The following is a 22818-nucleotide window of genomic DNA, read 5'->3' on the forward strand; positions in this document are numbered from 1 at the left end:
GTAGCTCAACAATACAACAGGACATGAAAACATTGTGCAATCCCAGCACTTGGAAGGCTGGCCAGAAATACATTTTAAATCAAAAAATCTTAAATGACCTTTTGAGATAGAAAAGGGATAGGGACAGGGTCTATAAAACCTAGAAAAGACTGTCAACCTCCCAAGTAGCTGTGATTGTTGGCACAATAATTATACTTGCATTCAGCGTATTTATAAGAGCAAACTGTTGGGCGGTGGTGGTGCACGCCTTTAATCCCAGCACTCTGGGAGGCAGAGGCAGAGGCAGGTGGATTTCTGAGTTCAAGGCCTGCCTGGTCTACAGCATGAGTTCCAGGACAGCCAGGGCTATACAGAGAAACCCTGTCTCGAAAAACCAAAAAAAAAAAAAAAAAAGAGTAAGCTACTCTGAAAAACAAAACACACACAAAAAAAGGGAATATAAAAGCTGGTTATATGAGAACTTAAAACTGAAAAATGACTGGCTACAATGAATTGACATTGTGACTAGGTTTGCAAGGGCTGAGTGCTGCTGAGCGTACACTTAAGTACCCCAGCCCTACACTCCACATACCACCAGCAGGCTGCACGGTCACCTCATACACGTAGTAGCCATGGAGCAACTTCTTTTCCTGTGCGAAAATCCTTACTGCCTGAAAATGGAAGTCCCCTAGAAGACCTACAAGAATGGATTAAAAAATTATCACTGCCACACTTATGCTGGCCAAAGCAGGGAGGGAGTGCCTACCTGAGCCATGCCTGAGCTAGAGCAGCAGACTTAGCACGCCTACTACATTATTTCTTGCACTACTGATATAAACTTAGGCACATCTAATTAAAAGCTCTAATACAGATCTTCCATAGAAGGAACTGTCCCAAGCCGGGCAGTTGTGGCGCTCGCCTATAATTCCAGCACTCGGGAGGCAGAGGCAGGCAGATTTCTGAGTTTGAGGCCAGCCTGGTCTACAGAGTGAGTTCCAGGACAGCCAGGGCTACTCAGAGAAACCCTGTCTCCAAAAAAAAGGGAGGGAGGGAGGGAGGACTAGAGTGTCAGATTCTTTTTCACAAGGAAAACAAGCACTCCAGGAACATAGGCCTCTTTTCTGTGACAGTACTAGGGAGGGAAGCCAGGGCTTGTACATGACAGGCAAACATCTACCACTGACCAGCATCCATAGCCCTTAATTTTTGTTCGTCTTCTAGACAGGCTCTCAGAGTAGCTCAGGCTAGTCTCAAAAAATATCTATGCCATCTATCTTCTACCTTGCACCCCAGTGAGATTTGAAGTTTTTAGTTTTTGTTGTTTATGATTCACTATATATCCTCGACTGGCCTCAAACTCATGATCCTTCTGTCCCAGTCTCCCAAGTTCTAGATTACAAAGACGTACACAATACAGGCTTAATTTTTTTCATTAGGCAAGATAAAGCAGTGTTTCGGATGCCTGACCTCCTCACAGACAGAAATGTTGGCCTCCTTTACCTTATGAACTCCTGAACTGAATTGAAGTCTTTCACTCAGCTATCTACCAACAGATAAAGACATCAGCACAGGTACCTTTACACGCTGGGTCATATTTGTACTGTCTACTGCTAATGGACTGTTCCTAATCTGGGATTTTAAATGCTCTACAATCATGTCACTGGCCTCACTCTTACTCATCTGCTTATAGGAAGCTTTCTATATATTTCTGCAATCATTAAACAAGCTGATCCATCCCAACCCTCACTCACAATAACCTTTCTCCCATTTAATTTCAGCTATAAATGATCATGCTCTGACATTCACTGTTTTCCTTCCCTCAAGGAAGGCAAGATAAAAGTAAAATAACTCTTTCTAGCTCGGTGGTGGTGGTGGCGCATGTCTTTTATCCCAGCACTCGGGAGGCAGAGGCAGGCGGGATTTCTGAGTTTGAGGCCAGCCTGGTCTACAAAGTGAGTTCCAGGGCAGCCAAGGCTATACAGCCAAAGAATAAAAAAATTAAATAAATAAATGAATGAATGGATGGATGGATAGATAGATAGATAGATAGATAGATAGATAGATAGATAGATAGATAAATAGAATAAATCAAATCTCTCTAAAAGGCAGAATAAAGGAAAATCAGTCTCTGTCTCTCCCTCCCTTCCACACACACACCCATTGAGGTCCACTTAGTATCACAACAAGGAAAGTCCAAGACCTACCAGATCCAGGGTGACTTGTTCCTCTTCACACTCATGACCATGACATCATGACATGCAGGGACCCCACCTGTCTCCCTTTGCTATCACTGGTAGACACTACTGTCTTTTTTTCCTCCAGGGGGGTTTGCTGGTGGTGTTCAAGTCTCTTCAGCACACAGATGTTCCCTCTCAGTGCAGCAGGACAAAAGGCAGCAATGACAAGTTCAGCCCTGACCTCCATGTCCAGTGCTCGCCAATGCTCAGCCAGAAGAAAGACTTATAGTAACTAAGTGGCAGTTGACAAGGACAGGGAAAAGTTTGCACCTGTGCACAAGATCTCATAAGTGTCTGGGGTCAGGCATCAGACTAAAGGCAAGAGATGGGAGAATCTACTTCCCCAAAATCCAACAGCTGCTTTCAGAATGCCACCTGCCTTGCTCTAGATCCATGTTTTCTTCACACTCTAAAGTGGACTACAATAACAGTTAGAAAGGCCGTGTTTATGGACCCGTATATTCTGGACCAGCATCCATTGATAGTTAGTGCATTTCACAAACTCACTGATAAACTAGCCTGCAAAGTGGAGGTACATACTAAAGATGTCAGTATGTACATCCAAAATCCTGGTTTCAAATCCTGAGCACCAAAAGCAAGAAATAAATGTTTAAAATAGATTAAGATCAGATTTCCAACATCTTATCCTGTCCCAACCATTGATTCACTGGAGAGCAAAAACAAAGTAACTAGGATAGAATAATACACATGGAAGAGGGAAAAATAATGCCCTGAAATCTTTATTGCTGAAGTCACAAATCCAAAAGCTCCAAAAAGGTTGGCCGAAAATGTCTGAGGACTCCACTGGTCCATAAAGATAGAGGTCAGTAACATAATACAAGGTTAAATGCAAAGGATACCAGCAGCCCTCACTAGGGCAGACCACAGGATGGACCAAGTAGGTACTTACCAAAGAAGTCGAATGAGAATGGGTCCCTTCCACCAAAAAATTCCCTGAAGACATCATCTGGGTTCCGGAATGTGAAGCCAAACTCAAATGGACTATCAAAATGACTTCCACCTATACAAGCACATTAAAGTGTTTAATAGGAATTCTGCTATTTCAAAGCAACTGTTCATAAACTATTGTGTATTTCATGGTCTAAGAGAGAACATATTCCACACATCTGGGATTCTAAAAACCCAAGATCCTTATCATTTGACCACAAGTGCTCAGATCTCTAAGACCTATGAATTTCTCAGTCTCTGTCTACAATGCTGCTTTAACATAATTAAATCACTGTCCACTGTTTTTTGTCATTAGTTAGAAAGGCTTATGAAAGCCAAGAATATTGAATTCACCAATTTCCCCACAGGTACATTAGGTCCCAGAAAGCATTCTAAGGAGCATAGTGAGGCAGCTATCTCTGAGAACCATTTTCACACAACAGGCATGTCATTGCTGAAAACATAGTAGTAGGTTATCTTAGAGCAAACACCACTTACATCTCTTAACCTGATAAATGTGTGGTTGGTTTTCTCCCTCCTCCCTTTACTGAAGCAGGTCCTAACTATGTAAAGCAGGATGGCCTTTAACTCAAAGCTCCTGTCAAATTCTCTTTTGATTCGGTTTTTATATTTTTTAAATTACTTTTTAGTCCTTTAAGGAGGCAGACTTACTGCAGAAGAATCATAATCACATAGAGGGATCTAAAACCCACCAGGCAGGCTGTCAACTCACAGGTGATGCACTACCTTAGCCCCTAAGGCACTAGGATTTTCAGCATGTACCACCATGCCTAACCAACCATCAGTTCCTGTCAATGTTTATTTCTCCTCGTTTACACAAACTCACCACTTTCAAGGCAAATCCCTATTGACTATGAGGTACAAATAGTAAGAACTGAACAAGCTTGTATAACTTGTCAAAACCTTTTGTCTCCAAAAAGAAAATTGACATACCTCCTCCTCCACCACCATTTAATCCTTCTTTGCCGTATTTGTCATAGATGTCCCGCTTTTTAGCTTTAAATTTGAGAAAAACAATCAGTACAGGTAAGTTCTTGTTTTCAAATCGTCAAAATTCAGTCAGTATTTCCCATTTTAAATCTACATCCATTTAGAAGGCCCTCATCTTTAAAAGAAGGTAGGTCTCCTGAACCGACAAACTGTCTTGTAACTGCTACTAAAACTGCTTACTACAAAGTCCAGGGATAAGCATATACCAGGAGGGAGCTGAGCCTGTGCCCAGGTCTGAGGAGCGGACCGCTCACTCCCTTGGCTCACAGGTGCTGTGCCTCATGCACGGGCACTGCTTGCTGCCTTTGCACTTCAAGGGCAGCCACAGCACAGCTGCCACATCCTTCTGTCTTCCCCCAAAAATCTTATGTTATTATATTCTACAACAGGGGAACAACCCCATCTTGACTAAGAACCTTTGTAAGAACGTTAACATAAGCTCTGAAGCACTAGAGCTCAAATGTCCCCTTGCCCCATTTGCAGGATTTCACTTATCGATGTCTTCATTAAGTAAAAAAATAAATTGATACTTGTAAAATTTCGAGGGTTGCCTTTAAAACTGGGGAGAAGGTTATATATTTAGAGTATTGATAATGCAAGGAGCTCTATGACAATAAGCTGGCTCATTGAGTTTTAGGTCAGGTTCCTACTAGAAATAGATGTTTAAAGACAGTAACCTATTATTTCTTATGATCATTCAATCAGTACCTAACCTTTTAAATGATTCTGCCCTGACTCATGCCAGGCTACCCAGCAGGATAGTGCTTAGGATGTGGGCAGTACTTTTTTCTGTCTCTGTGACTATTCCCAGCCTTATAGATGCAAAATCTTTCCTTGACCACAAACTCAAATTTGATGGCTGCCCCTAGCTGACAGCTAACCCTTTACCCAACTGCAAAAAAACTTCGCAGACATCTAATATCTATGCTTTATAGTTCCAGAGTGTATGTGGGGGAGGGGGGGACTGAGTGTGTCAAAATCTAAAGTGTGTGCATACGTCAAGGTCTAAATTGGAGCATCCATTCATTGTGCAAATAGTAAACCCTATTAACAAAACCTTGCTGCAGTAGAACAATGTCTACCCACCATGGCCTAGAGCTCTAGTTCCTCAGCACCCAAGGATAGATGTACCAGATACAAAGTCCACAAGAAAATAGAAACCTCTGGGAAGGGAGAGCAGTCTAGCTAGAAGCAAATTTTGTGTCTCTAGAAAACCTTGTTCTGATGCACCCTCTCAAAGCCCTTCACACGCTCAGGTTTACTTACCATCCGATAATACTTCATATGCCTCAGCTACTTGTTTGAATTTCCGCTCTGCTTCTTCTTTATTTTCAGGATTTTTGTCTGGGTGCCATTTAAGTGCCTGTTTTCGATACCTTGAAAGATAAAAAAGGATGTATACTGAGTACATATGAAGTCTATAGAATTTTAATAACTAACATAAAAGCAGCTAGACATGGTAGTAGCACACTTTTAATTCCAGCAATGGGTGGGTGGGTTGAGACCAGCATGTTCTACATACTGAGCTCCAAGCCAGCCATGGCTACACAGTAAAATCCCTGTCTCGAAAAAGGAAATAGAAAAAAGGAGAAAGAAGAAAAAACTACTCTACCCTTAAGCAGCAAATGGCTACGCCATTAAGTGTAAGAACATCTTAGCAGTAAAGCCCCCTTTTTCCTGAGAATGAAATAAGCAAGTTCTAATTTTGAATACTAGCACAAACTGGCAAGAAGAATGAGCTTATAAACTTGTATGTCAGATGATCCAACTGTCCAAATTATAGGCTCTGGTGTGTATGTTTAACCTGATCACTTGTCCACTGAGCAGAACAGATACAAAATTCCCTCATATTTCTATTTTTTCCCAGCCATCCCAATATTCCACCATCAATATAAAGACTAGTTTATACAGCATACACTAGACTCCTAGTAACATTTAAATAGCCACCTATTCTAGATTTAATGTCTAAACAAAATTGAAATATCAACTTTTGTGGCTAAAGTATGGCCAGTGATAAGAGTACCTTGTGTGTACACTTTAATGTAAAGCAAAACATTAGAGGACGTTATATTAAGACAAATATCCAGTGTCCTGTATAAACCTTACAGGAGCATACATATGAAAACCCAGGAGTGATGTTAACTGGACACAACTTAGAATCACTTGGAGAATGGTCTCAATGAAGCTGATGTGGGAAAATTAGGTACAGCACCATTCTGTAGCCAGGACCCCTAAAGTTCAAAGAAATCAAGCTGCACACATTTATCTCTGCACTCATTTATCGTAACTATAGTAGTATCATGTAACCAGCTGTTTTAAGCTTCTGCCATGACTCCTCCACAGTGATGACTATGTGACCTGACCTCTTATGCCCCTGGTTACACACCAACCCTCTGTGTAACAAGAGTCCTGGCTGTCTTGGACTCACTTTGTAGACCAGGCTAGGCTCAAAGTCACTAAGATCTGCCTGTCTCTGCCTCTGAGTACTAGGATTAAAGGTATGTGCCACCATTGCCCAGCGTACACCAATAGTTTAAAAAATAGTGAAGAGCTACAGATATTATCAGTGGAGACAACATGCCTAGGTTGTAATTCAGAAACACCAAGGAAAGAGACATAATACAATTTATCACAAATACAGATAGTACCAGGAACTGCAGATGGAACCCACAACCTCTAACATACAAAATATTAACATTTCTATTTTGGGATATGGCATGAGTTGCCAAGTTTTTGGGGTATATGTGTGTATGTGTGCACAAATGTGTATATGTATGAGTGTGAAAGCCAGGTAAACCTAAGAATCATCTGGGTCTTTCTTCATAGGAACCTAAAGATCATCGTCCAATGATCCCCAGATCTGAGCACAAATGTTAGCACTTTAACCTATAATTAAACCATAGGGTTATAAGTCACTTTAGGTCTGTGTTGGGCAATATACCAGTGCCTGCCTATCATGTATCAATCTCCTACATTAGGTCCCAGTACAGGGTTGGTGCCCTGTGCAGGGTTTGAGAGCACCTGCTGCTCTTACTGAGATCCCAAGTTTGATTCCCAGCACCCATACAGTGGTTTGCAACTATCTATAAAGTCGGTTCTAGAGGATCACACACTCTTTCTGACCTCCTTTGAACACTGAGCACACATGTACATGCAGGCAAGCAAATCATTATCCAATTATCAATGAACCATGGTTTAGAATATCATCTCAGAAATAGAATCACTTACGCCTTTTTAATGTCCTCAGGTGAGGCATGTCTCTGCACGCCCAGCACTTCATAGTAATCCACCATGTTTTAACAGACTGTTGGAACAAATCCTGCAAATAAAAAAATAATAATAATAATAATACATCCCATGATAACACTGTCCAAATCAGTGAAAAACAAGGATGGCTAAGAGACGGTTCCTTCTCAGCACCTATTAGCCCAGAGAGAACTTCTAGTAGCCAGTAACTACTAGCCTGTATCTTAGGCAGGACCTTTGTCCTACAGAAGCTAGGTTCAAGGATCATTTCCCATTCATGTGGTGGGGCACAACTTTAACCACAGTGCTAAAGATACAAAACACAGGCAGATCTGGTTTATATGCCAGCCTAGTCTACAGAGTGAGAGAAATGGGGGAGCCCAGCATGGTCTACAGAGTGAGTTCCAGGATAGCCAGGGCTATACAGAGAAACCCTGTCTGGAAAAAAACAAATCCAAAAAACAAAAAAACAAAAAACAAACAAAAAAACCCCACAGGTCACTGGTCACTGAGGCCACTTGACTACTGGCCTCAGGACTGGTTACATCTGCTTTCCTAGACACAATGCACTTGGGGAGACTTGGTTACTTCCCTCCCTGATAAGTTTCTGTACCAAGTATTAGACAAGATTACAAAGATGAACTATCCCTGCACTGAGAAGCGTATCAGTCTCCACACCATGGCTCTCTCATGGGAATAGCATCAACTATATAGCATTGTTACCCACCAGAAAGGGAAAAATAAAAAAACAAAAAAAAGGGAAAAACATACTTGACCAGTCATATATAACCACTCTGTCCAGCACCCAAACCAACACAACACTGCCCTAACGTTATCCTGCAGACTTTAGCTGAAATCCAGGGACAGAGCACAGCTTCCTTAACCTGTCTCCACAGAGCAGCACAAGGAAGCATTCAGCAACTACCTGATATGTGGTCTCTTTGTTCATTTCATTAACAGTATCTAATCACTTGATAGCTCTCTGCAGAGATAAGACAAAGTAAGGGCCCAGTGATTAAGAACTCTTCTCAGTTCCCACTCCAACTCCAGGTAATCAGTCTAATGCCCTCTTCTTGCCTATAAGTACGTGCACATGCCCACAAAATAAAACCTAGTTAGTGGCATACCTTTAATCCCAATGCTGGGGGAGGGGGGTATTAACTTAGCCATTTTTCCCAATCCCCATTTGTATAACATCTCTACTTTCCAAATTGAGGCATTTATAAAGTCTTAAGTTTTTAATGACTATTTTATTTTTCATATGCATTTATTTATTTATTCATTCATATATTCATTTTTGCATATTTAACTGTGTATCAGGATGTCAGATCCCAGAAACTGGAGTTAGACAGTTGTGAGTTACCATGTAGATGCTGAGAATTGAATCAGGGTCCTTTGGAATATCAATCAGTTATCTGAACTGCTGAGCCATCTCTCATCTCCTCCTAATACAATTCTTAATTCAAGGTGTATAGACTAATTCTAATTAAATCTAATTTAAGATTTATTTATTATTATATGTAAGTACACGGTAGCTGTCTTCAGGCAGTCCAGAAGAGGGCATCAAATCTCATTACGGATGGCTGTGAGCCACCATGTGGCTGCTGGGATTTGAACTCAGGAACTTCGGAAAAGAAGTCAGTGCTCTTAACCCCTGAGCCATCTCTCCAGTCCTAAACCTAATGTTTGTAGTTCTGTTTTTGTTTTTAAGATTTATTGTATGTATGAGTACACTTTAGCTTGTCTTCAGACACTCCAGAAGAGGGCACTGAATCCCATTACAGATGGTTGTGAGCCACCATGTGGTTGCTGGGAATTGAACTTAGGACCTCTGGAAGAGCAGTCTGTGCTCTTAACTGCTGAGCCATCTCTCAAGCCCTTGTTTTGTTTTTTGAGACATTTCACTATGTGGCTTTGGCTGACCTGAAAGTCACTAAGTAGAGCAAGCTGGCTTCAAACTCTGTCTGGTCCAGAGTAGGTTTAAAGGCACCACTACAATTGCTCAGCATATCCCAATGTTTGTTTCTAGACCAGGAACCTCAAATAACTAGGTGGGTAGCATCCATCACACCCATAACTGTAGTACTATGGAAGCTGACTGCTGTCAGCTAAGGTGGACTGCTGTCCAGTCTGTGCTACAGAGCAAAGTGCCAGGCCAGCATGGGTTACAGTAAACTCTGCCTCAAAACTAAACAAATTTCAAAAATATTTCACAGAAATCTAAGTGAGAATGTCCTTTTGCACATGACACAAATACATTAGAAGTGCACAACAACATAACTGAAGACCGGGTGTGGTAGTGCACGCCTATAATTCCTCCAACACTCGGGAGACAGAGGCAGGCAAATCTCTGTGAATGTGAGGCCAGCCTGGTCTACAAATCGAATACAGGACAGCCAGGCTCTGTTGCACAGGGAAAGCCTGTCTCAAAACTAAATTAAAAAAAAAAAAAAAAAAAAAAAAGGCAGACAAAACAGGAAGGAGGCCCAGCTCAATTACTGGCAAGCACCAGGGAGTTTACAATCCTAACACAATAAATAGCAGCCTGAGCACCAGTCTGCAAGATCTGGGGTTTTCAAACTACCTTTGTTTCAAGCACAGGAAAGCTGCTACTACTACTGAGAGCCCTACAGGAAATCAAAGGCCCTCAGAGGAAGGCAAAAAAAAAAAAAAAAAAAAAAACCTGCCACTCACATTCAGAAGACCATGAGCTTTGAAAAGGGTCTTGACAAACAGAGTGGAAAAGCACAATCTTTTACTATATCAAATACCACCTTGATGACAAACATCCATTATCCTACCCTTTCAGACATTATGCCCAACCAGGCTGCACAATGAGACTTGTCTCAAAAACATACACACACAAAAATACCAAATAATATCAAAATAAAGACTGGAGATATGTCCAATGGTAGAGAGCCTGCCTAGTACATGTGAGGCCCTGGGTTTGGTCATCAGCACCAGAGGAAAAAAACAACACCTGTCCTCTCTGCTCCATTAAACGATAAATGTTATAGCTGCAAAGGATCTGTCTAAAGCAGCATTTTAAAAACCAATGCTAATAACTACAGGACCCAACAGAGACAAGGCAAACATTGTGTTAATCCACTCTTAGGGAACAAGAAATCTCAAGACTGTTTCTAACTCCAAATATATGAGCCTTACAAAGTGAGACAACAGTCACTAACTATACATGCTAGTTAAGAGTCAAAGCACTTGCTCTCTTCTTGTTCCAGGTGGACTAATATTTCCAAAGTTCATGCTTCCACTATGAGTGATGCAAAAACTAGAGCTGACAGAAAGGAGGCTCAATGAACCAGCCATGAATCCTGACTTCAAGGCAGTGGGGTACACAGCACCAACTGGCAGTGCCTGGTATTCAGCCAACACTTGAACACTGGCTATCTTAAATGAAGAGTGCCCCTTGAGTTAACAATTCATTTGGAGACACTTTGAGAGCTGCGAACTTCTCAATCACCAACGCCCTTGAAATCGACTGACTGAAGGTCAATGCATTTCTCCACAGCCTTGACTCACTAGTTTCCACTTCTGTCCTACCTCATCATTTGAAATCACCTGATTTAAGTTTAGGAACTCCTAAGCCTCCCAATACAATTGAGGCTCTCCTGACTTCCTTTCCTGTCATCTCAGATCTGCATTCTATGATCAATTTCCATGCTGAAAGGTGCTCAGAGTCTTGTCTCAGTTCATCGCCCATTATATAACACCCTGAGTCCCAAATGGAAGCCTAACCTGTAAACAGGCACATGACTGCACAAAATAGACACTTGGATACTGAGCATGTTGTTTCAAATAGAACACGACCAAAACTTAACTCTTGAGCCTCCCCACTCCACCCAACAAGTCTTTCTCTAGTAAATTCTACCTTGATTACCTCAATGTTATTATACCCACCACATAAAGAAAATCACTTTTTCAAAACATCTTTAGCATGGCCTTCAGTCCTTACTCCTACAGAAAGCAGCCTTTGAGCTCTCTTTTCAATGAAGACAGACTCAAAAAGTGTAATGCCTCAGGCAGCTGTGGCTCAGCACTCTGGGAGGCAGAGGCAGGCGGATTTCTGAGTTTGAAGCCAGCCTGGTCTACAGAGTTGAGTTCCAGGACAGCCAGGGATACACAGTGAAACCCTATCTCGAAAAAACCAAGAAAAAAAAGTGTAATACCCTAGGCAATACCAGCCACAAGGGACTCTAGTAAGTTAACTAGGAAATTAAGACAACAGACACTCATTGTATTGACTAGTGTTAGGTATGAGAGGGAAGGAGTTACAAAATTAGCCACAGATCACCAAAGTTTAGGTAGGAACTATCCCAAATTATATCAAGCTGGGTGTGGCAGGAGGATCAGGAATTTAGGCCATAATAGACAACAGGAAACACATGTGACCCTGTCTCAGAAAACAAATTAAAAAAAAAAAATCTTCTGTTTTGGTTGGTTTGGTTTTTTTTTCTTTTTTTTAAATGAAAAATTTTTTTTAATTATTTGAGTCTTCATACATACCAGAAGAAGGCATCAGATCCCATTACAGATGGCTGTGAGTCACTATGTGGTTGCTGGGATTTGTACTCAGGACCTCTGGAAGAACAGTCAGTGCTCTGACCTGTCTCTCCAGCCCCTGGTTTGGTTTTTAAGTCAGGTTTCTCTGTGTGGCACTGGGTTTCCTGGTAATTATCCACCTGTCTCTGGCTCCTACATGCTGGAACTACAGAAGTGTGTCACTACTTGCTGGCAACTTAACTCTAAAAGTACCTTCCAATTCTAAACAAGTTCAATACTAGCAAACAAAAACTGCAATGTACATTTGCCTTACAAAAAATGTAAACTGTAGTTAGGGCGCATTGTAGTGCACTGCACGCCTTTAATCCCAGAACTCAGTAGGCAGAGGCCATCAGTGAGTTTAAAGCCAGCCTGTTCTACACAGCAACTTCCAAGCCAGCCAAAGCTTAGTGAGATCCTGTCTCAAAAAAAAAATATTATAATAACAATAATAATATTATAATATTATTGTATTAATAATATAATAATATAATAACATTATTATAATAATATAATAATAATATAATAACAGCAATAATAATAATAATGATAGGTGACCAAGATCTATTTTTCTTCCTGCTGGCAAATGTTTCTACTAGGACAGCACAACCAAATCATAATAGGAAAGCTTAGTAAAGTTAGCAAAGTTTAAAAAAAAAAAAAAAAGCTGGCATAGTGGAATACACCTTTAATTCCAGCACTGGGGAGGCAGAAGCAGACAGATCTAAGATCTAGGCAAGCCAGAGTTACATGGTGAGATCCTATCTCAAAATATTTTTTAATAATTTTCCAAATCAAACAATTCCTTTTGGCACCTGTCATATTCCTACTTTGAGGTATCCAGCCTACTGGATTTGCCTGGAACCACCAAAAGAAAACCAAAATCAAACCAAGGGACTTGAAAGATTCCTAAACAAATGAGTCAAGATATCCATACCCTTTCCTCCCATTTTGAGTCTCTATGGCAGGGCAGTGGTAATGCAGGATTTTAATCCCAACACTCAGGAGGCAGAAGCAGGCCTCTGTGAGGCTGGAGGTCAGCCTGGTCTAGAGAGCCAGGGCAGCTAGGGCTACAAGAAACCCTGTCTCTTTTCTTTAAAAAAGACCTTTCTGTGGTGTCTTATCTATTCCTTGTGCTTTAGGATTGGTTAGCAGGTATCTTGCCTCTACTCTTTAGGTACTGAAGGAAAGTTGTGATCATTATAATAGACATTGCTAGAAGCAGGTATATATCTTTGATCACAGCACCAGATAGGCAGGGGCAGGTAGATCTCTGAGAGTTAAAGAGCAGTCAGAGGTACAGTGAGACCATATCCCAAAAAAAGGAAAAAAAAAAAAAAAAAACAAAACAAAACAAAACACATTGCCAGAGTCCCCAAAAGACATCAGAACCCAAGTCAGAACTTTGGGGGAGGGGGCCCGCTTGATCAAACAGTGGAGTGCCAGCCTGAAGCACATGGACTGCTAAGAAAAAAAAGACTATAAAGAAACTTCATCATCATCACAGGGACTAGTGATGCAGACCTATAATCCTAGCTACTTGCTACACTGATAGATGTTCTAGCCCTTGGAATGAAGGCGGTTCAGGTGCAGAGTGCTTGAACAAGGCCCTGGGCTCAATTTCCAGCAACTCATGACACGTAATTTGAGCATCAGGGGAGAGAAAGTGGATCTTTAGAACAAGACTATATATAAACAAATAATTCTGAACTGAGGGTCACTGCCCAGTAGCTAGCATGTTTTTAACTAAAATATTCAAGTTCTACCCAAAACACTAAATTTAAGCTCAACAGCCAGGGGTATAACCACTATACATTTTTACCCTGTCAGCTTCAAAAATAATTGTCCCTGTTCCATCTTTTTCATAGTGATGCAACTTAATGGGCAGAAGTTTATTCCAGCACACCGGAGAGCCTGAGTTCAATCTCCAGTACTACCAAAAATGGAGAGGTAAAGATACACAGGCCTTTAATCCCATCCACCATAGAGGTGAAACCTAAGTAAGGACTTCAAGCTCATCCTGTTTCAACCAGCTCCAGACCCATCTATGCTACTTTGGACTATCTCAAAAATAAAAGGCTGGATTTCCTGCCCTTATTTTAGCACTTTTTTGTATTAGTACCATCTACTGTGGATATGGTTCAGTAGTAAAGCACTTGCCAACTGCACATACCTAGACAAGCACACATTTGCAAACATGATCTATAGGGCAAGCTTGTATCCATAAAGTCTGGGGACAGGAGGACCTACAGTTTTGATTACTATAAAGTGATTACCTATATAACCATGTTCCATCCAACTGTTGGCCTTTCCTGCTGAGATCGCTAAAAGCCAAGCTTTGACTCTTCCAATTTTTAATCCTTACCCCTAAGTATGGAGGGAGATCAAGTTGACAGTGCCTTCTACTGAGATGATTACAAGCAGTTAAACCTAACTAAGATCAAAAAAGGAGAGATGAAGTCAACAACGTACTGCAAAGATAAATAAAAGAGCACGTGTAAACAAATGAAAATGGAAGATCACAGAGAAAAGATAGTCACTGGAATAGAAATGAAAGCACAAGCACCTACTGTTGGGTCCAATTCTACAAGACAGTGCATTGATGATAGTGCCTGCCAAGATGTACTTCAAACAAGTATTCATAATTAACACCACAGATAAGCATAACTCGCCAGGCGGTGGTGGCGCATGCCTTTAATCCCAGCACTTGGGAGGCAGAGGCAGGCGGATTTCTGAGTTTGAGGGCAGCCTAGTCTACAGAGTGAGTTCCAGGACAGCCAGGGCTACACAGAGAAACCCTGTCTGGGGGATCGAGGGGATACTCATAACTCATACTCCAGACAACTACTAATAATACTATAGACTACTATATACAAGGTGGACCCAAAGTTGCTTACCCACTTAGGATGAAATATATTAGACATTAACAGGAAACATGTTTTACTCTATTTGAACAGAACACCCACCAGAAGCCCTTACCCAATGCACTGGGTTTTTATCAAATACCAAAATTCAGCTGGGTGTGGTGGCAAACGAACTTAAATCTTATTTAACATTCACGAGACAGAGGCAGGTGGATCTCAAGTTCTTGGCCAGCCTGGTCTAGAGATTGAGTTCCAGGACATCCATGGCTACAAAAAGAAGGGGGAAAAGTCCCTTCACCTCTCTTTTAGTGGTAGTAGGCATTAAGCACTCAACCACTAAGATACAGCTGACCCATGCCCCGCTGAAGCATGGTCTCAAATTATTCAGGCTGATCTTGTTGTATCTGCCTCAGACTTCTGAGTAGATGATACTGCAGGCCTCAGCCACTCAACTCTAACACATTAGTTATACTTAATCTTGTCAATCCAGGATACACATTGTCTGAAGCTTTTTTAGTTTTTCCAAGATCAAACTGCTGCCAGAAGCATCTGTCTTATATAACTCAACTAGCAGTAGCAGTGTGAAATCTTTCTCTAAGTCTACTCAATATAATCTCTCACTTCAATGAGAATGTCTAGCATTCTCATTTTTTCAACAGACCTTACAAAAAAATTAAAAAATTAAAACTAAAGCCAAGCAGTCTACATAGTTAATCCCAGACCAGTCAGCTGAGACCTTGCCTACAAAAAAGGGGGTTAGGAATGGAGATATGCAGTAGTTAAGAGCACAGCTGCACTTCTACAGGACCAGGGTTCAGTTCAGAGCACCTACTGCACAGCTTACAACTGTCTGCATATTCCAGTTACAATAGGACTGACTCAACACCCTCTTCTTCCATTTCCTTGGACACCTGTCAAGCATATAGCTCACATATTTACATGAAGGCAAAATATCCACACACAGATTATGTTTTTAAGAAATAAAAATATATCTATGACAGCCACAGTACTACTAGATTCAGGAGTTCAAGAACAACCTGGGCTTCAAGATAGTCTCAAATGGAAATCCCACATACCCCTAAAAAACTGTGGGTGTGGAGGGGGAAAGAAAAAGACACTAAATCTATCAAACTCTACACAAGTTGCTAACTCAAAAAAAAAAAAAATCAACTTTTAACATCTTTAAAAACAAGGAAAGAACACTAAACCACTCCTGGTTGATTTAGAACATTCTTGGGGCCAGCAAGACCACAAACCATGTAAAAGTACCACACACAAGCAAGACCTACTTGCCTTTGAACCCCAGACACCCACACACACACCCCCACACACACACACACACACACAAAGTTGTCCTCTAAACACTACATACATGTTGTGTCACAATTCATACACTAACACACATGGCTTTCCTCTTTCCTGCCCCCACTCCCCACCCCATACACATGGGGGTTTCTCTGTGTAGCCCTGGCTGTCCTGCAACTCATTCGTAGACCAGGCTTATCTTCAACTGGAACTTCATAATTGGTTTTTTGAGTCAGGGTTTCTGTGTAAACCTGGCTGTCCTGGAACTTACTCTGTAGACCAGGCTGGCCTCGAACTCAGAAATCCGCCTGCCTCACCCTGCTGGGATTACAGGCGTGCGCCACCATGCCCAGCCTAGTTTTAATTTTAATGAACATTCTGATAGTAGGATTCCAGGTTAAACAAAGTATAAAGATTGCTTTATTTTTAATTTATGTGTGACTAGAGGCAGGTCGTAAATTGCTCCTCCTGGTAGCTTAAGTTACAGGACTTGTGAGCTGCCTGATCAGAGTGCTGAGATCAACTCTCTGTAAGAGAGTTGAAGCCCCATTGAAAAACTGCCCATCCTGAGAGAGAAGGAGCAGGGTGGAGTGGAGGCTGGAATGAAAGAGGAAATAAACAGCATGTGTGCAAATCTCAGATCTAAACTGACCCTGGTTCAGTGACTGATTTTCATGTAAAACAGATTCAATCCCCTCAGACCTTTCTCCTTTGGAAACCCACCAGAGCGGACCAGTGGTTACTGCGCCCCTCCCAGTGGTGTTTTGAACTCTACAGCCACATTCCTGGGCCTCAGTGTTGCCAGGTACACTGACTTTTCCTGATGTGCTCACATTTCTGTCCATGAAGGGACTAGGCAACAATCTTTTGCAAGAATCTTGCCAGGTCACCAACAAAAATAGCTCTTTTCCTTTCCCACAAAAGAGGATCAGTACTGAAGAGTAATACAATTGCAAGGCCATATCCACTAAAGACTAAAGACTTTTCTCTTAAAATTCAACTAAGGCCAGGTGTAGTGGTAAACTCCTTTAATCACAGCATTATGGAAACAGGGGTAAGGAGATATTTGTTGAGTTCAAGGCTGGCATGGTCTACATAGAAAATCCCAGGTAGCCAAGGCTAAAACCTGTCTCCAAAAACAAAAACAATTTTAGGAAGTTTCACTGGGCATGGTGGCAAACACTTATAATCTAGACACTTGGGAGGCAAAGATGGGCAGATATGAGTTCAAAATTAGCCTAATCTACATATTCGATTACAGGCCAACTAGCTCTATGTATCAAGACTCTGTCTTGGAAAAAAAAAAGATTTAAAAAAAGATCTCATGTGGGAGTTCAACTTATGTGGTATCGTCAAATGTAGTACTATTTTCTTGACAAAACGGAAGCAGGAAACAAATGTGAAGAGGGCCAGGCCAGGTAAGGCAGTTCTACAAAAAGCTAGCTAGGGGGCAAAGGCAGCAGCAGTGAAAAAATTCCAAGCCATGGAAATAGTAACAAAACCTTCAACTGTCAAAGCAGTAACAAATTATCTGGAAGGAAATTGTAAATCCAGTATCATTATTTCTTCTTCCTCTTCCTCCTCATCATCAGCTCATGAATTCCCAGAATATATTAAATATACCTAGACCTTGTCACCAAGCAAAAATTCAATCCCCAGGACCCAAAAGTAAAGAAACTCCTACAAATTGTCCTCCAACCCCCACAGGTAAAGCATCTGTCAAATTTGAGTGAGAGAGGGGATATACAATACATACCTTCAAGAGTAAGAGAATTTTAGCTAGGATTAGGAACAACTTTTGATTTAGTTTGTTGTTTTGAAACAGGGTTTCTGTGTAGACCAGATGGGTTTCTGAACTAAAGATTCACCTTGCCTGTCTGCCTCCCAACTAAAGGTGTGAACCACAGCCCTGTTAGGCTCAAGTATTGAGACCAGTCTGAACAATTTAGTGACACCCTGTCTCAAAACTTACCACTGAGGAAAACTAGTGGGGTTAGGAGTAGGCTGCAGCAGTGAGGTGCCTACAGTGCACTTGGGAGGACAGAGGCATCTCAATTCAAGGTCAGCTTGGTATATAGTGTAAAGTTTCAGGACAGCCAGGGCCTCACAAAGAAACCCCATCTTCTGCCTCGGTGAGGGGTGGGGGGAGCAACTTCAACAGGCAGACATGAGAGGACTGAAACCCAGTCACCATACCTACAAAAGGCAGCAATTCTTCCCACATTTCATGTTCTTCCTAATTTCAAAGCTCCACCCGGAAGTTCACTGCAAGTATCTGTACTGATCACACAGTAATCACACACCAGAGGGCAATTCAGCCTGAGGTGGTGACATCCCAAAGGACAACAAGCGTGTTCGATAACACATAGGAACACTTCCTTTCAGGTATCACTAAGTCTGGTGTGAGGTTTACTTTACAACCAAAAACAGACCAAGTTCAAATGTCAGGATGCCTGTTTTTTGTTTTGTTTTGTTTTTGTTTTTGTTTTTTCATGACTGGGTTTCTCTGTGTAGCCCTGGCTGTCCTGGAACTCACTCTGTAGACCAGGCTAGCCTCAACTCAGAAATCGGCCTGCCTCTGCCTCCCTAGTGCTGGGATTACAGGCGTGCGCCACCAACGCCCGGCAGGATGCCTGTTCTTTTGGCTGTTCCCACCTTTGGCTTTTATGTCCAATATTTCTACTAAAACAGTTGCCTTCAAGTAGCTACCATTTCCCTAGCAAGCAGAACGTCCTGAGATTCTAGGGCCTAGAATTCATGAACCCTAACCACAAATCCATGGCTCAAATAAAGACGTTATAAAAAAGAAACAAAAAAAGTGGGTGCACCAGGCATACACTCCCCACATTGGGCACTCCCACCTTGGAAGATGGGCCCATCCCCATTCCCTTTCAACGGTTCACATACAACTTCTTCGGTAACAAAGCTTTTAAAACTTGACAAACCCATCCTGGTTTGTTTTTTTTTTTTTAAGGAAAACAAAAAACAAAAAACTTCCCCGTCTCCAAAGCTTTTAAGACAACCTTTTAGTTTGCAGTAGAGAGTTTCCTTGTCCACACAACCAAAGTAAATTAAGACTTAAGTGTAAACTTCAGTTACATAAACTTTGTTACATAAACCACAGCAAAGCAACCTTCAAAGCAAACAGAAAACGAGTTTTAAAAGTAAGCTGATCCAGGCAGGTCGCCTAGCAAACTTCCCAACAGTCCCCGGAGCACCCTGGAGGCCGCCTTGGCCTTCCCACCCGGCCCCCTTCGCAGCCCGTCGGCCTGGGCCCGGGACTGCGCCGTCCACGGAGCCCCGCGCTGCTCCTCGCACGCCACCTGACCCCCTGCTTGCAGAATGCACGGAGGACGCCCGGACGCGGTGACACCGGCCTCGCCGACCGTGGGGCGGGAGCTCTGCGGCCGGCCTAGCGCGTGCCGGGCCCAACCGCCACCGCCGACCCAAGAGCCAGGGAAGCGGACGGCGACTAAAGCCCGAGCTAGGCCTGACCGGGCACGGCAGACGCTCTCCACTGACCCAACCTAGAACCGGCCCGGACCAGGGACACCTTGAGCCCAGACCCAGACCCAGGCCCAGGCCCCAGCTTGGACTGGAACCCGTTCGGCCCGCCCCACGGTCGACCCGGCTTCCTGCACCGTATTCCGGGAGCCAAGCGGGTTAACCCGTCCGCAGGCCTTCCCCTCCCGCCGTAGTCAGCCCTACTTTCCGCTACGGTACGAGGACCCTCACCGAGGACGCGGCGGCCAGCGAGGAGGGAAGTCAGGCGGCCGGTCTCCTCACGGCGCTGGCACAGCTGCGCTGGTGGCGGCGGCGACGGTGGCGGCGGCGTCTCCTCGCGCTTTCCTTTCTCTCCTTTTCTCCAACAACAAACAGGAAGTGCGTCACGCGGTGGCGGCGCGGCGACGTCGACTTCCGCCCGGCCCTGAAGCTAGCGTGCGATGCAGCTTCCGTGCACCTAGGATTCGATAGCGCGGGTCTAGCGTTCCGGAAGATTCTCCGAGCTGAGGATGGTGGGACTCGGAAGAGTTTATATAGGCGGGGGCGGCTGAATAGAACGGAAAGCGCCACCTTGCGCAAGCCCTAGGCCTGGAGGACTATGAAGCCTGAGGCGACTGTAGACAACCCTGGAGCCTGCGTTTGCCAGGAAGCAGGCTGGGAGGAAGGACGCTCGCGGACGCTGACTGCAGGACGCTGACTGCGGACTAGGAGATAAAGACCTGATAGTGTAGTATGACTCACACTCCCTGTGGACTTGGTGAATTGTGGTCCCGACTTAGATCCTCCTTTAGTACCCACCCCCCGGCCCCACCCCTCGTCACTTGAACCGTGAGAGACCCCCATCCTTGCCAACGTGGAGTGCCGAATCCAGGGTCTGGATTTCCACCACGGGCTTTTTTAAGATGTATTTATTTTTTTTGTATGTGAGTACACTGTCACTGTCTTTAGACATTGCATAGAAGAGCATCAGATCCCATTACAGATGTTGTGAGCTGCCATGTGGTTGCTGGGAATTGAACTCAGGACGTCTGGAAGAGCAGCCAGTGCTCTAAATCACTGAGCCATCTCTCCAGATTCTCAACCACCTTTTGACCACACTTGATATTTTTCCTTTGCTCGTTTTTGTTTTGTTTTTCGAGTGCAGAATTTGATTTTGGCATTGAACCCAAGGCCCTGTACATGCTAAGCATTCTACCCTAGAGGACTATCCCGGCTCTCTTCCTTTTGAGACTGGGTGCCACTTAGTTGCTTCCTCTGACCTTGAACTTTCCAGAGATTACAGGTTTTGGATTACCACCTGTACAACCACCAGGCCTAGTTTACATTGAGATATTGAACAAAAGGCATTTTGCACATTTTCTACTTAGTAATGAGAAACAGCAGTTCCAATGCTGTGTCCCCAAGCTGATTCTGCCAGATGACACACTCTTCAAATCTGACGTAATGGACTAAAGTCAACACCATACCCAGTCTGTCCTGACTTTGACGGTCCAGTGCTCTGATATTTAGCGGCCTACTGGTTGCTCATCTCCCATGTAGAGAAGTTAAACTAATATAGCTAACAGGAATGCTGAATGTTGATCTTCATGCCGTGCCTTCATGTGTGCAAAATTGTATATACTCTTCTCTTGTTAATGTGCCTACTACCCATCTATTTAATAGACTTGTTAGATTAAAAATTACAGCCAGTCAGCCTGGAGGTGGTGGCACACACCTTTAATCTCAGCACTTGGGAGGCAGAGGCAGGCGGTTTTCTGAGTTCGAGGCCAGCCTGGTCTACAGAGTGAGTTCCAGGACAGCCAAGGTTACACAAAGAAACCCTGTCTCAAGAAAAAAAAACAAAAACAACAGGTGGTCTATGTAGAGTAAACTTTTGCACTAAGCAAACACAGTGAGCTAAAAATCAAAATGGAGTCAAAAGTCAAACAGAAACAAGTGGTGGCTAGTTTTACATCAACTTGATACAAACTAATCAGGAGAAAGGAGGAAGCCACAGTAGAGAAAAGGATCTGGCTATAGCCAATCCTGTAGGGCATTTTCTTATTTACTGATGGAGGTGGGCGGGCCCAGCCCGTTTTGAATAGGGCTGCCCTTGAGCTGTTCTTTCCGGTTCATTAAGAAAGCCCTTTGAGCCAGCCAGGGTGCAGCACTCTTCCACAGCCTCTGCATAGCTCCCACCTCCGAAAGCCTGGACTGCCTAGATACTGATGTATTAGTATAAGGAAGCCAAAATTCCCCAGCCCCCAAGTTGCTTTGTCATGGCTTTCTTTACAACAATAGTAACCCTAACTAAAAACTGCTCTTCCCAGAAAAGATTCACCCAACTGGCCAATTGACATGATAATGAAGTTACCTCTACCTGTTAACCCTTATACATTTAGACAGTAACCTCACATTAACCTACTGACTGTCTTTCTATAGGCGGGTCTCCCAGACCCTTTACGCCTGGAAAGTAACCTTGAAAGGCCTTTGGCTTCTTTGTTTATGCTTTCTTCAGCCTTTCTTCGATCTTTCCTTCAAACTACCAAAGGTAGTTTGACTCTAGAATTGAAAATAAAGTCAGTTGAGATTGGGCATGGGTTGAAAGGTGGTGGAGGAGCAGGCCTTTAATCCCTGCGCTTGGGAGACAGAGGTGGCAGATCTCTGAGTTCGGAGGCCAGCCTGGTCCACAGCTAGTTCCAGGACAGCTGAATGTACACAGAGAAACCCTGCTTCTGAGGGGAAAAAAAACAATGGGCTTGGAGTGATAGCACAAACCAATAATCCCAGCATTCTAGAGGATGAGCAGAGTTCACAGTCATCTGAACTATGTGAATTAGTTGGGTTTTTGTTTAAGATTTACTTATTTTATTTATATGAGTACACTGTAGAGTTGTCTTCAGACACACCAGAAGAAGTCATTAGATCCCATTACAGATGTTTGTGAGCCACCATGTGGTTGCTGGCAACTAAAAGAGTAGTCAGTGCTCTTAACCTCTGAGCCATCTCTCCAGCCCAGTGAATTAGTCTCTGTCTAACAACAACAACAATATTGTTAAACCATGCTGCATTTCGGAGAGTGGGTGACTGACTAAGAAAGGAGGATTACCAAAAGCCAAGGTCAACTTGGACAACTGTCTCAAAACTAAGTGTAGCCAGTCCAGTTAGCCCATACTAATCCCAACACT

The 22818-nt window shown here is 43.0% G+C and overlaps 1 protein-coding gene across 5 annotated transcripts in view; it reads right to left on the minus strand.

The window, feature by feature from the left end:
* Dnajb6 (DnaJ heat shock protein family (Hsp40) member B6) overlaps positions 1-20038 on the minus strand; it is a 47727-nt gene extending 27689 nt beyond the window's left edge. For 3 of the 5 annotated variants that reach the window (XM_052172941.1, XM_052172939.1, XM_052172938.1), the window contains exons 1-5: positions 19883-20038; positions 7404-7494; positions 5442-5551; positions 4119-4181; positions 3127-3237 (exon numbers count right to left, since the gene is read on the minus strand). In XM_052172941.1, the coding sequence (XP_052028901.1) occupies positions 3127-3237; positions 4119-4181; positions 5442-5551; positions 7404-7468 (349 nt within the window). In that variant the 5' untranslated portion in view covers positions 7469-7494; positions 19883-20038. The remainder of the gene's footprint in view (positions 1-3126; positions 3238-4118; positions 4182-5441; positions 5552-7403; positions 7495-19882) is intronic. The other 2 variants (XM_052172943.1, XM_052172942.1) reach the window with 1 other exon arrangement.
* Positions 20039-22818: the final 2780 nt, after the last annotated feature.

The sequence above is a fragment of the Apodemus sylvaticus genome, chromosome 2 (assembly GCF_947179515.1).
Source record: "Apodemus sylvaticus chromosome 2, mApoSyl1.1, whole genome shotgun sequence".
NCBI classification, from domain to species: domain Eukaryota; kingdom Metazoa; phylum Chordata; class Mammalia; order Rodentia; family Muridae; genus Apodemus; species Apodemus sylvaticus.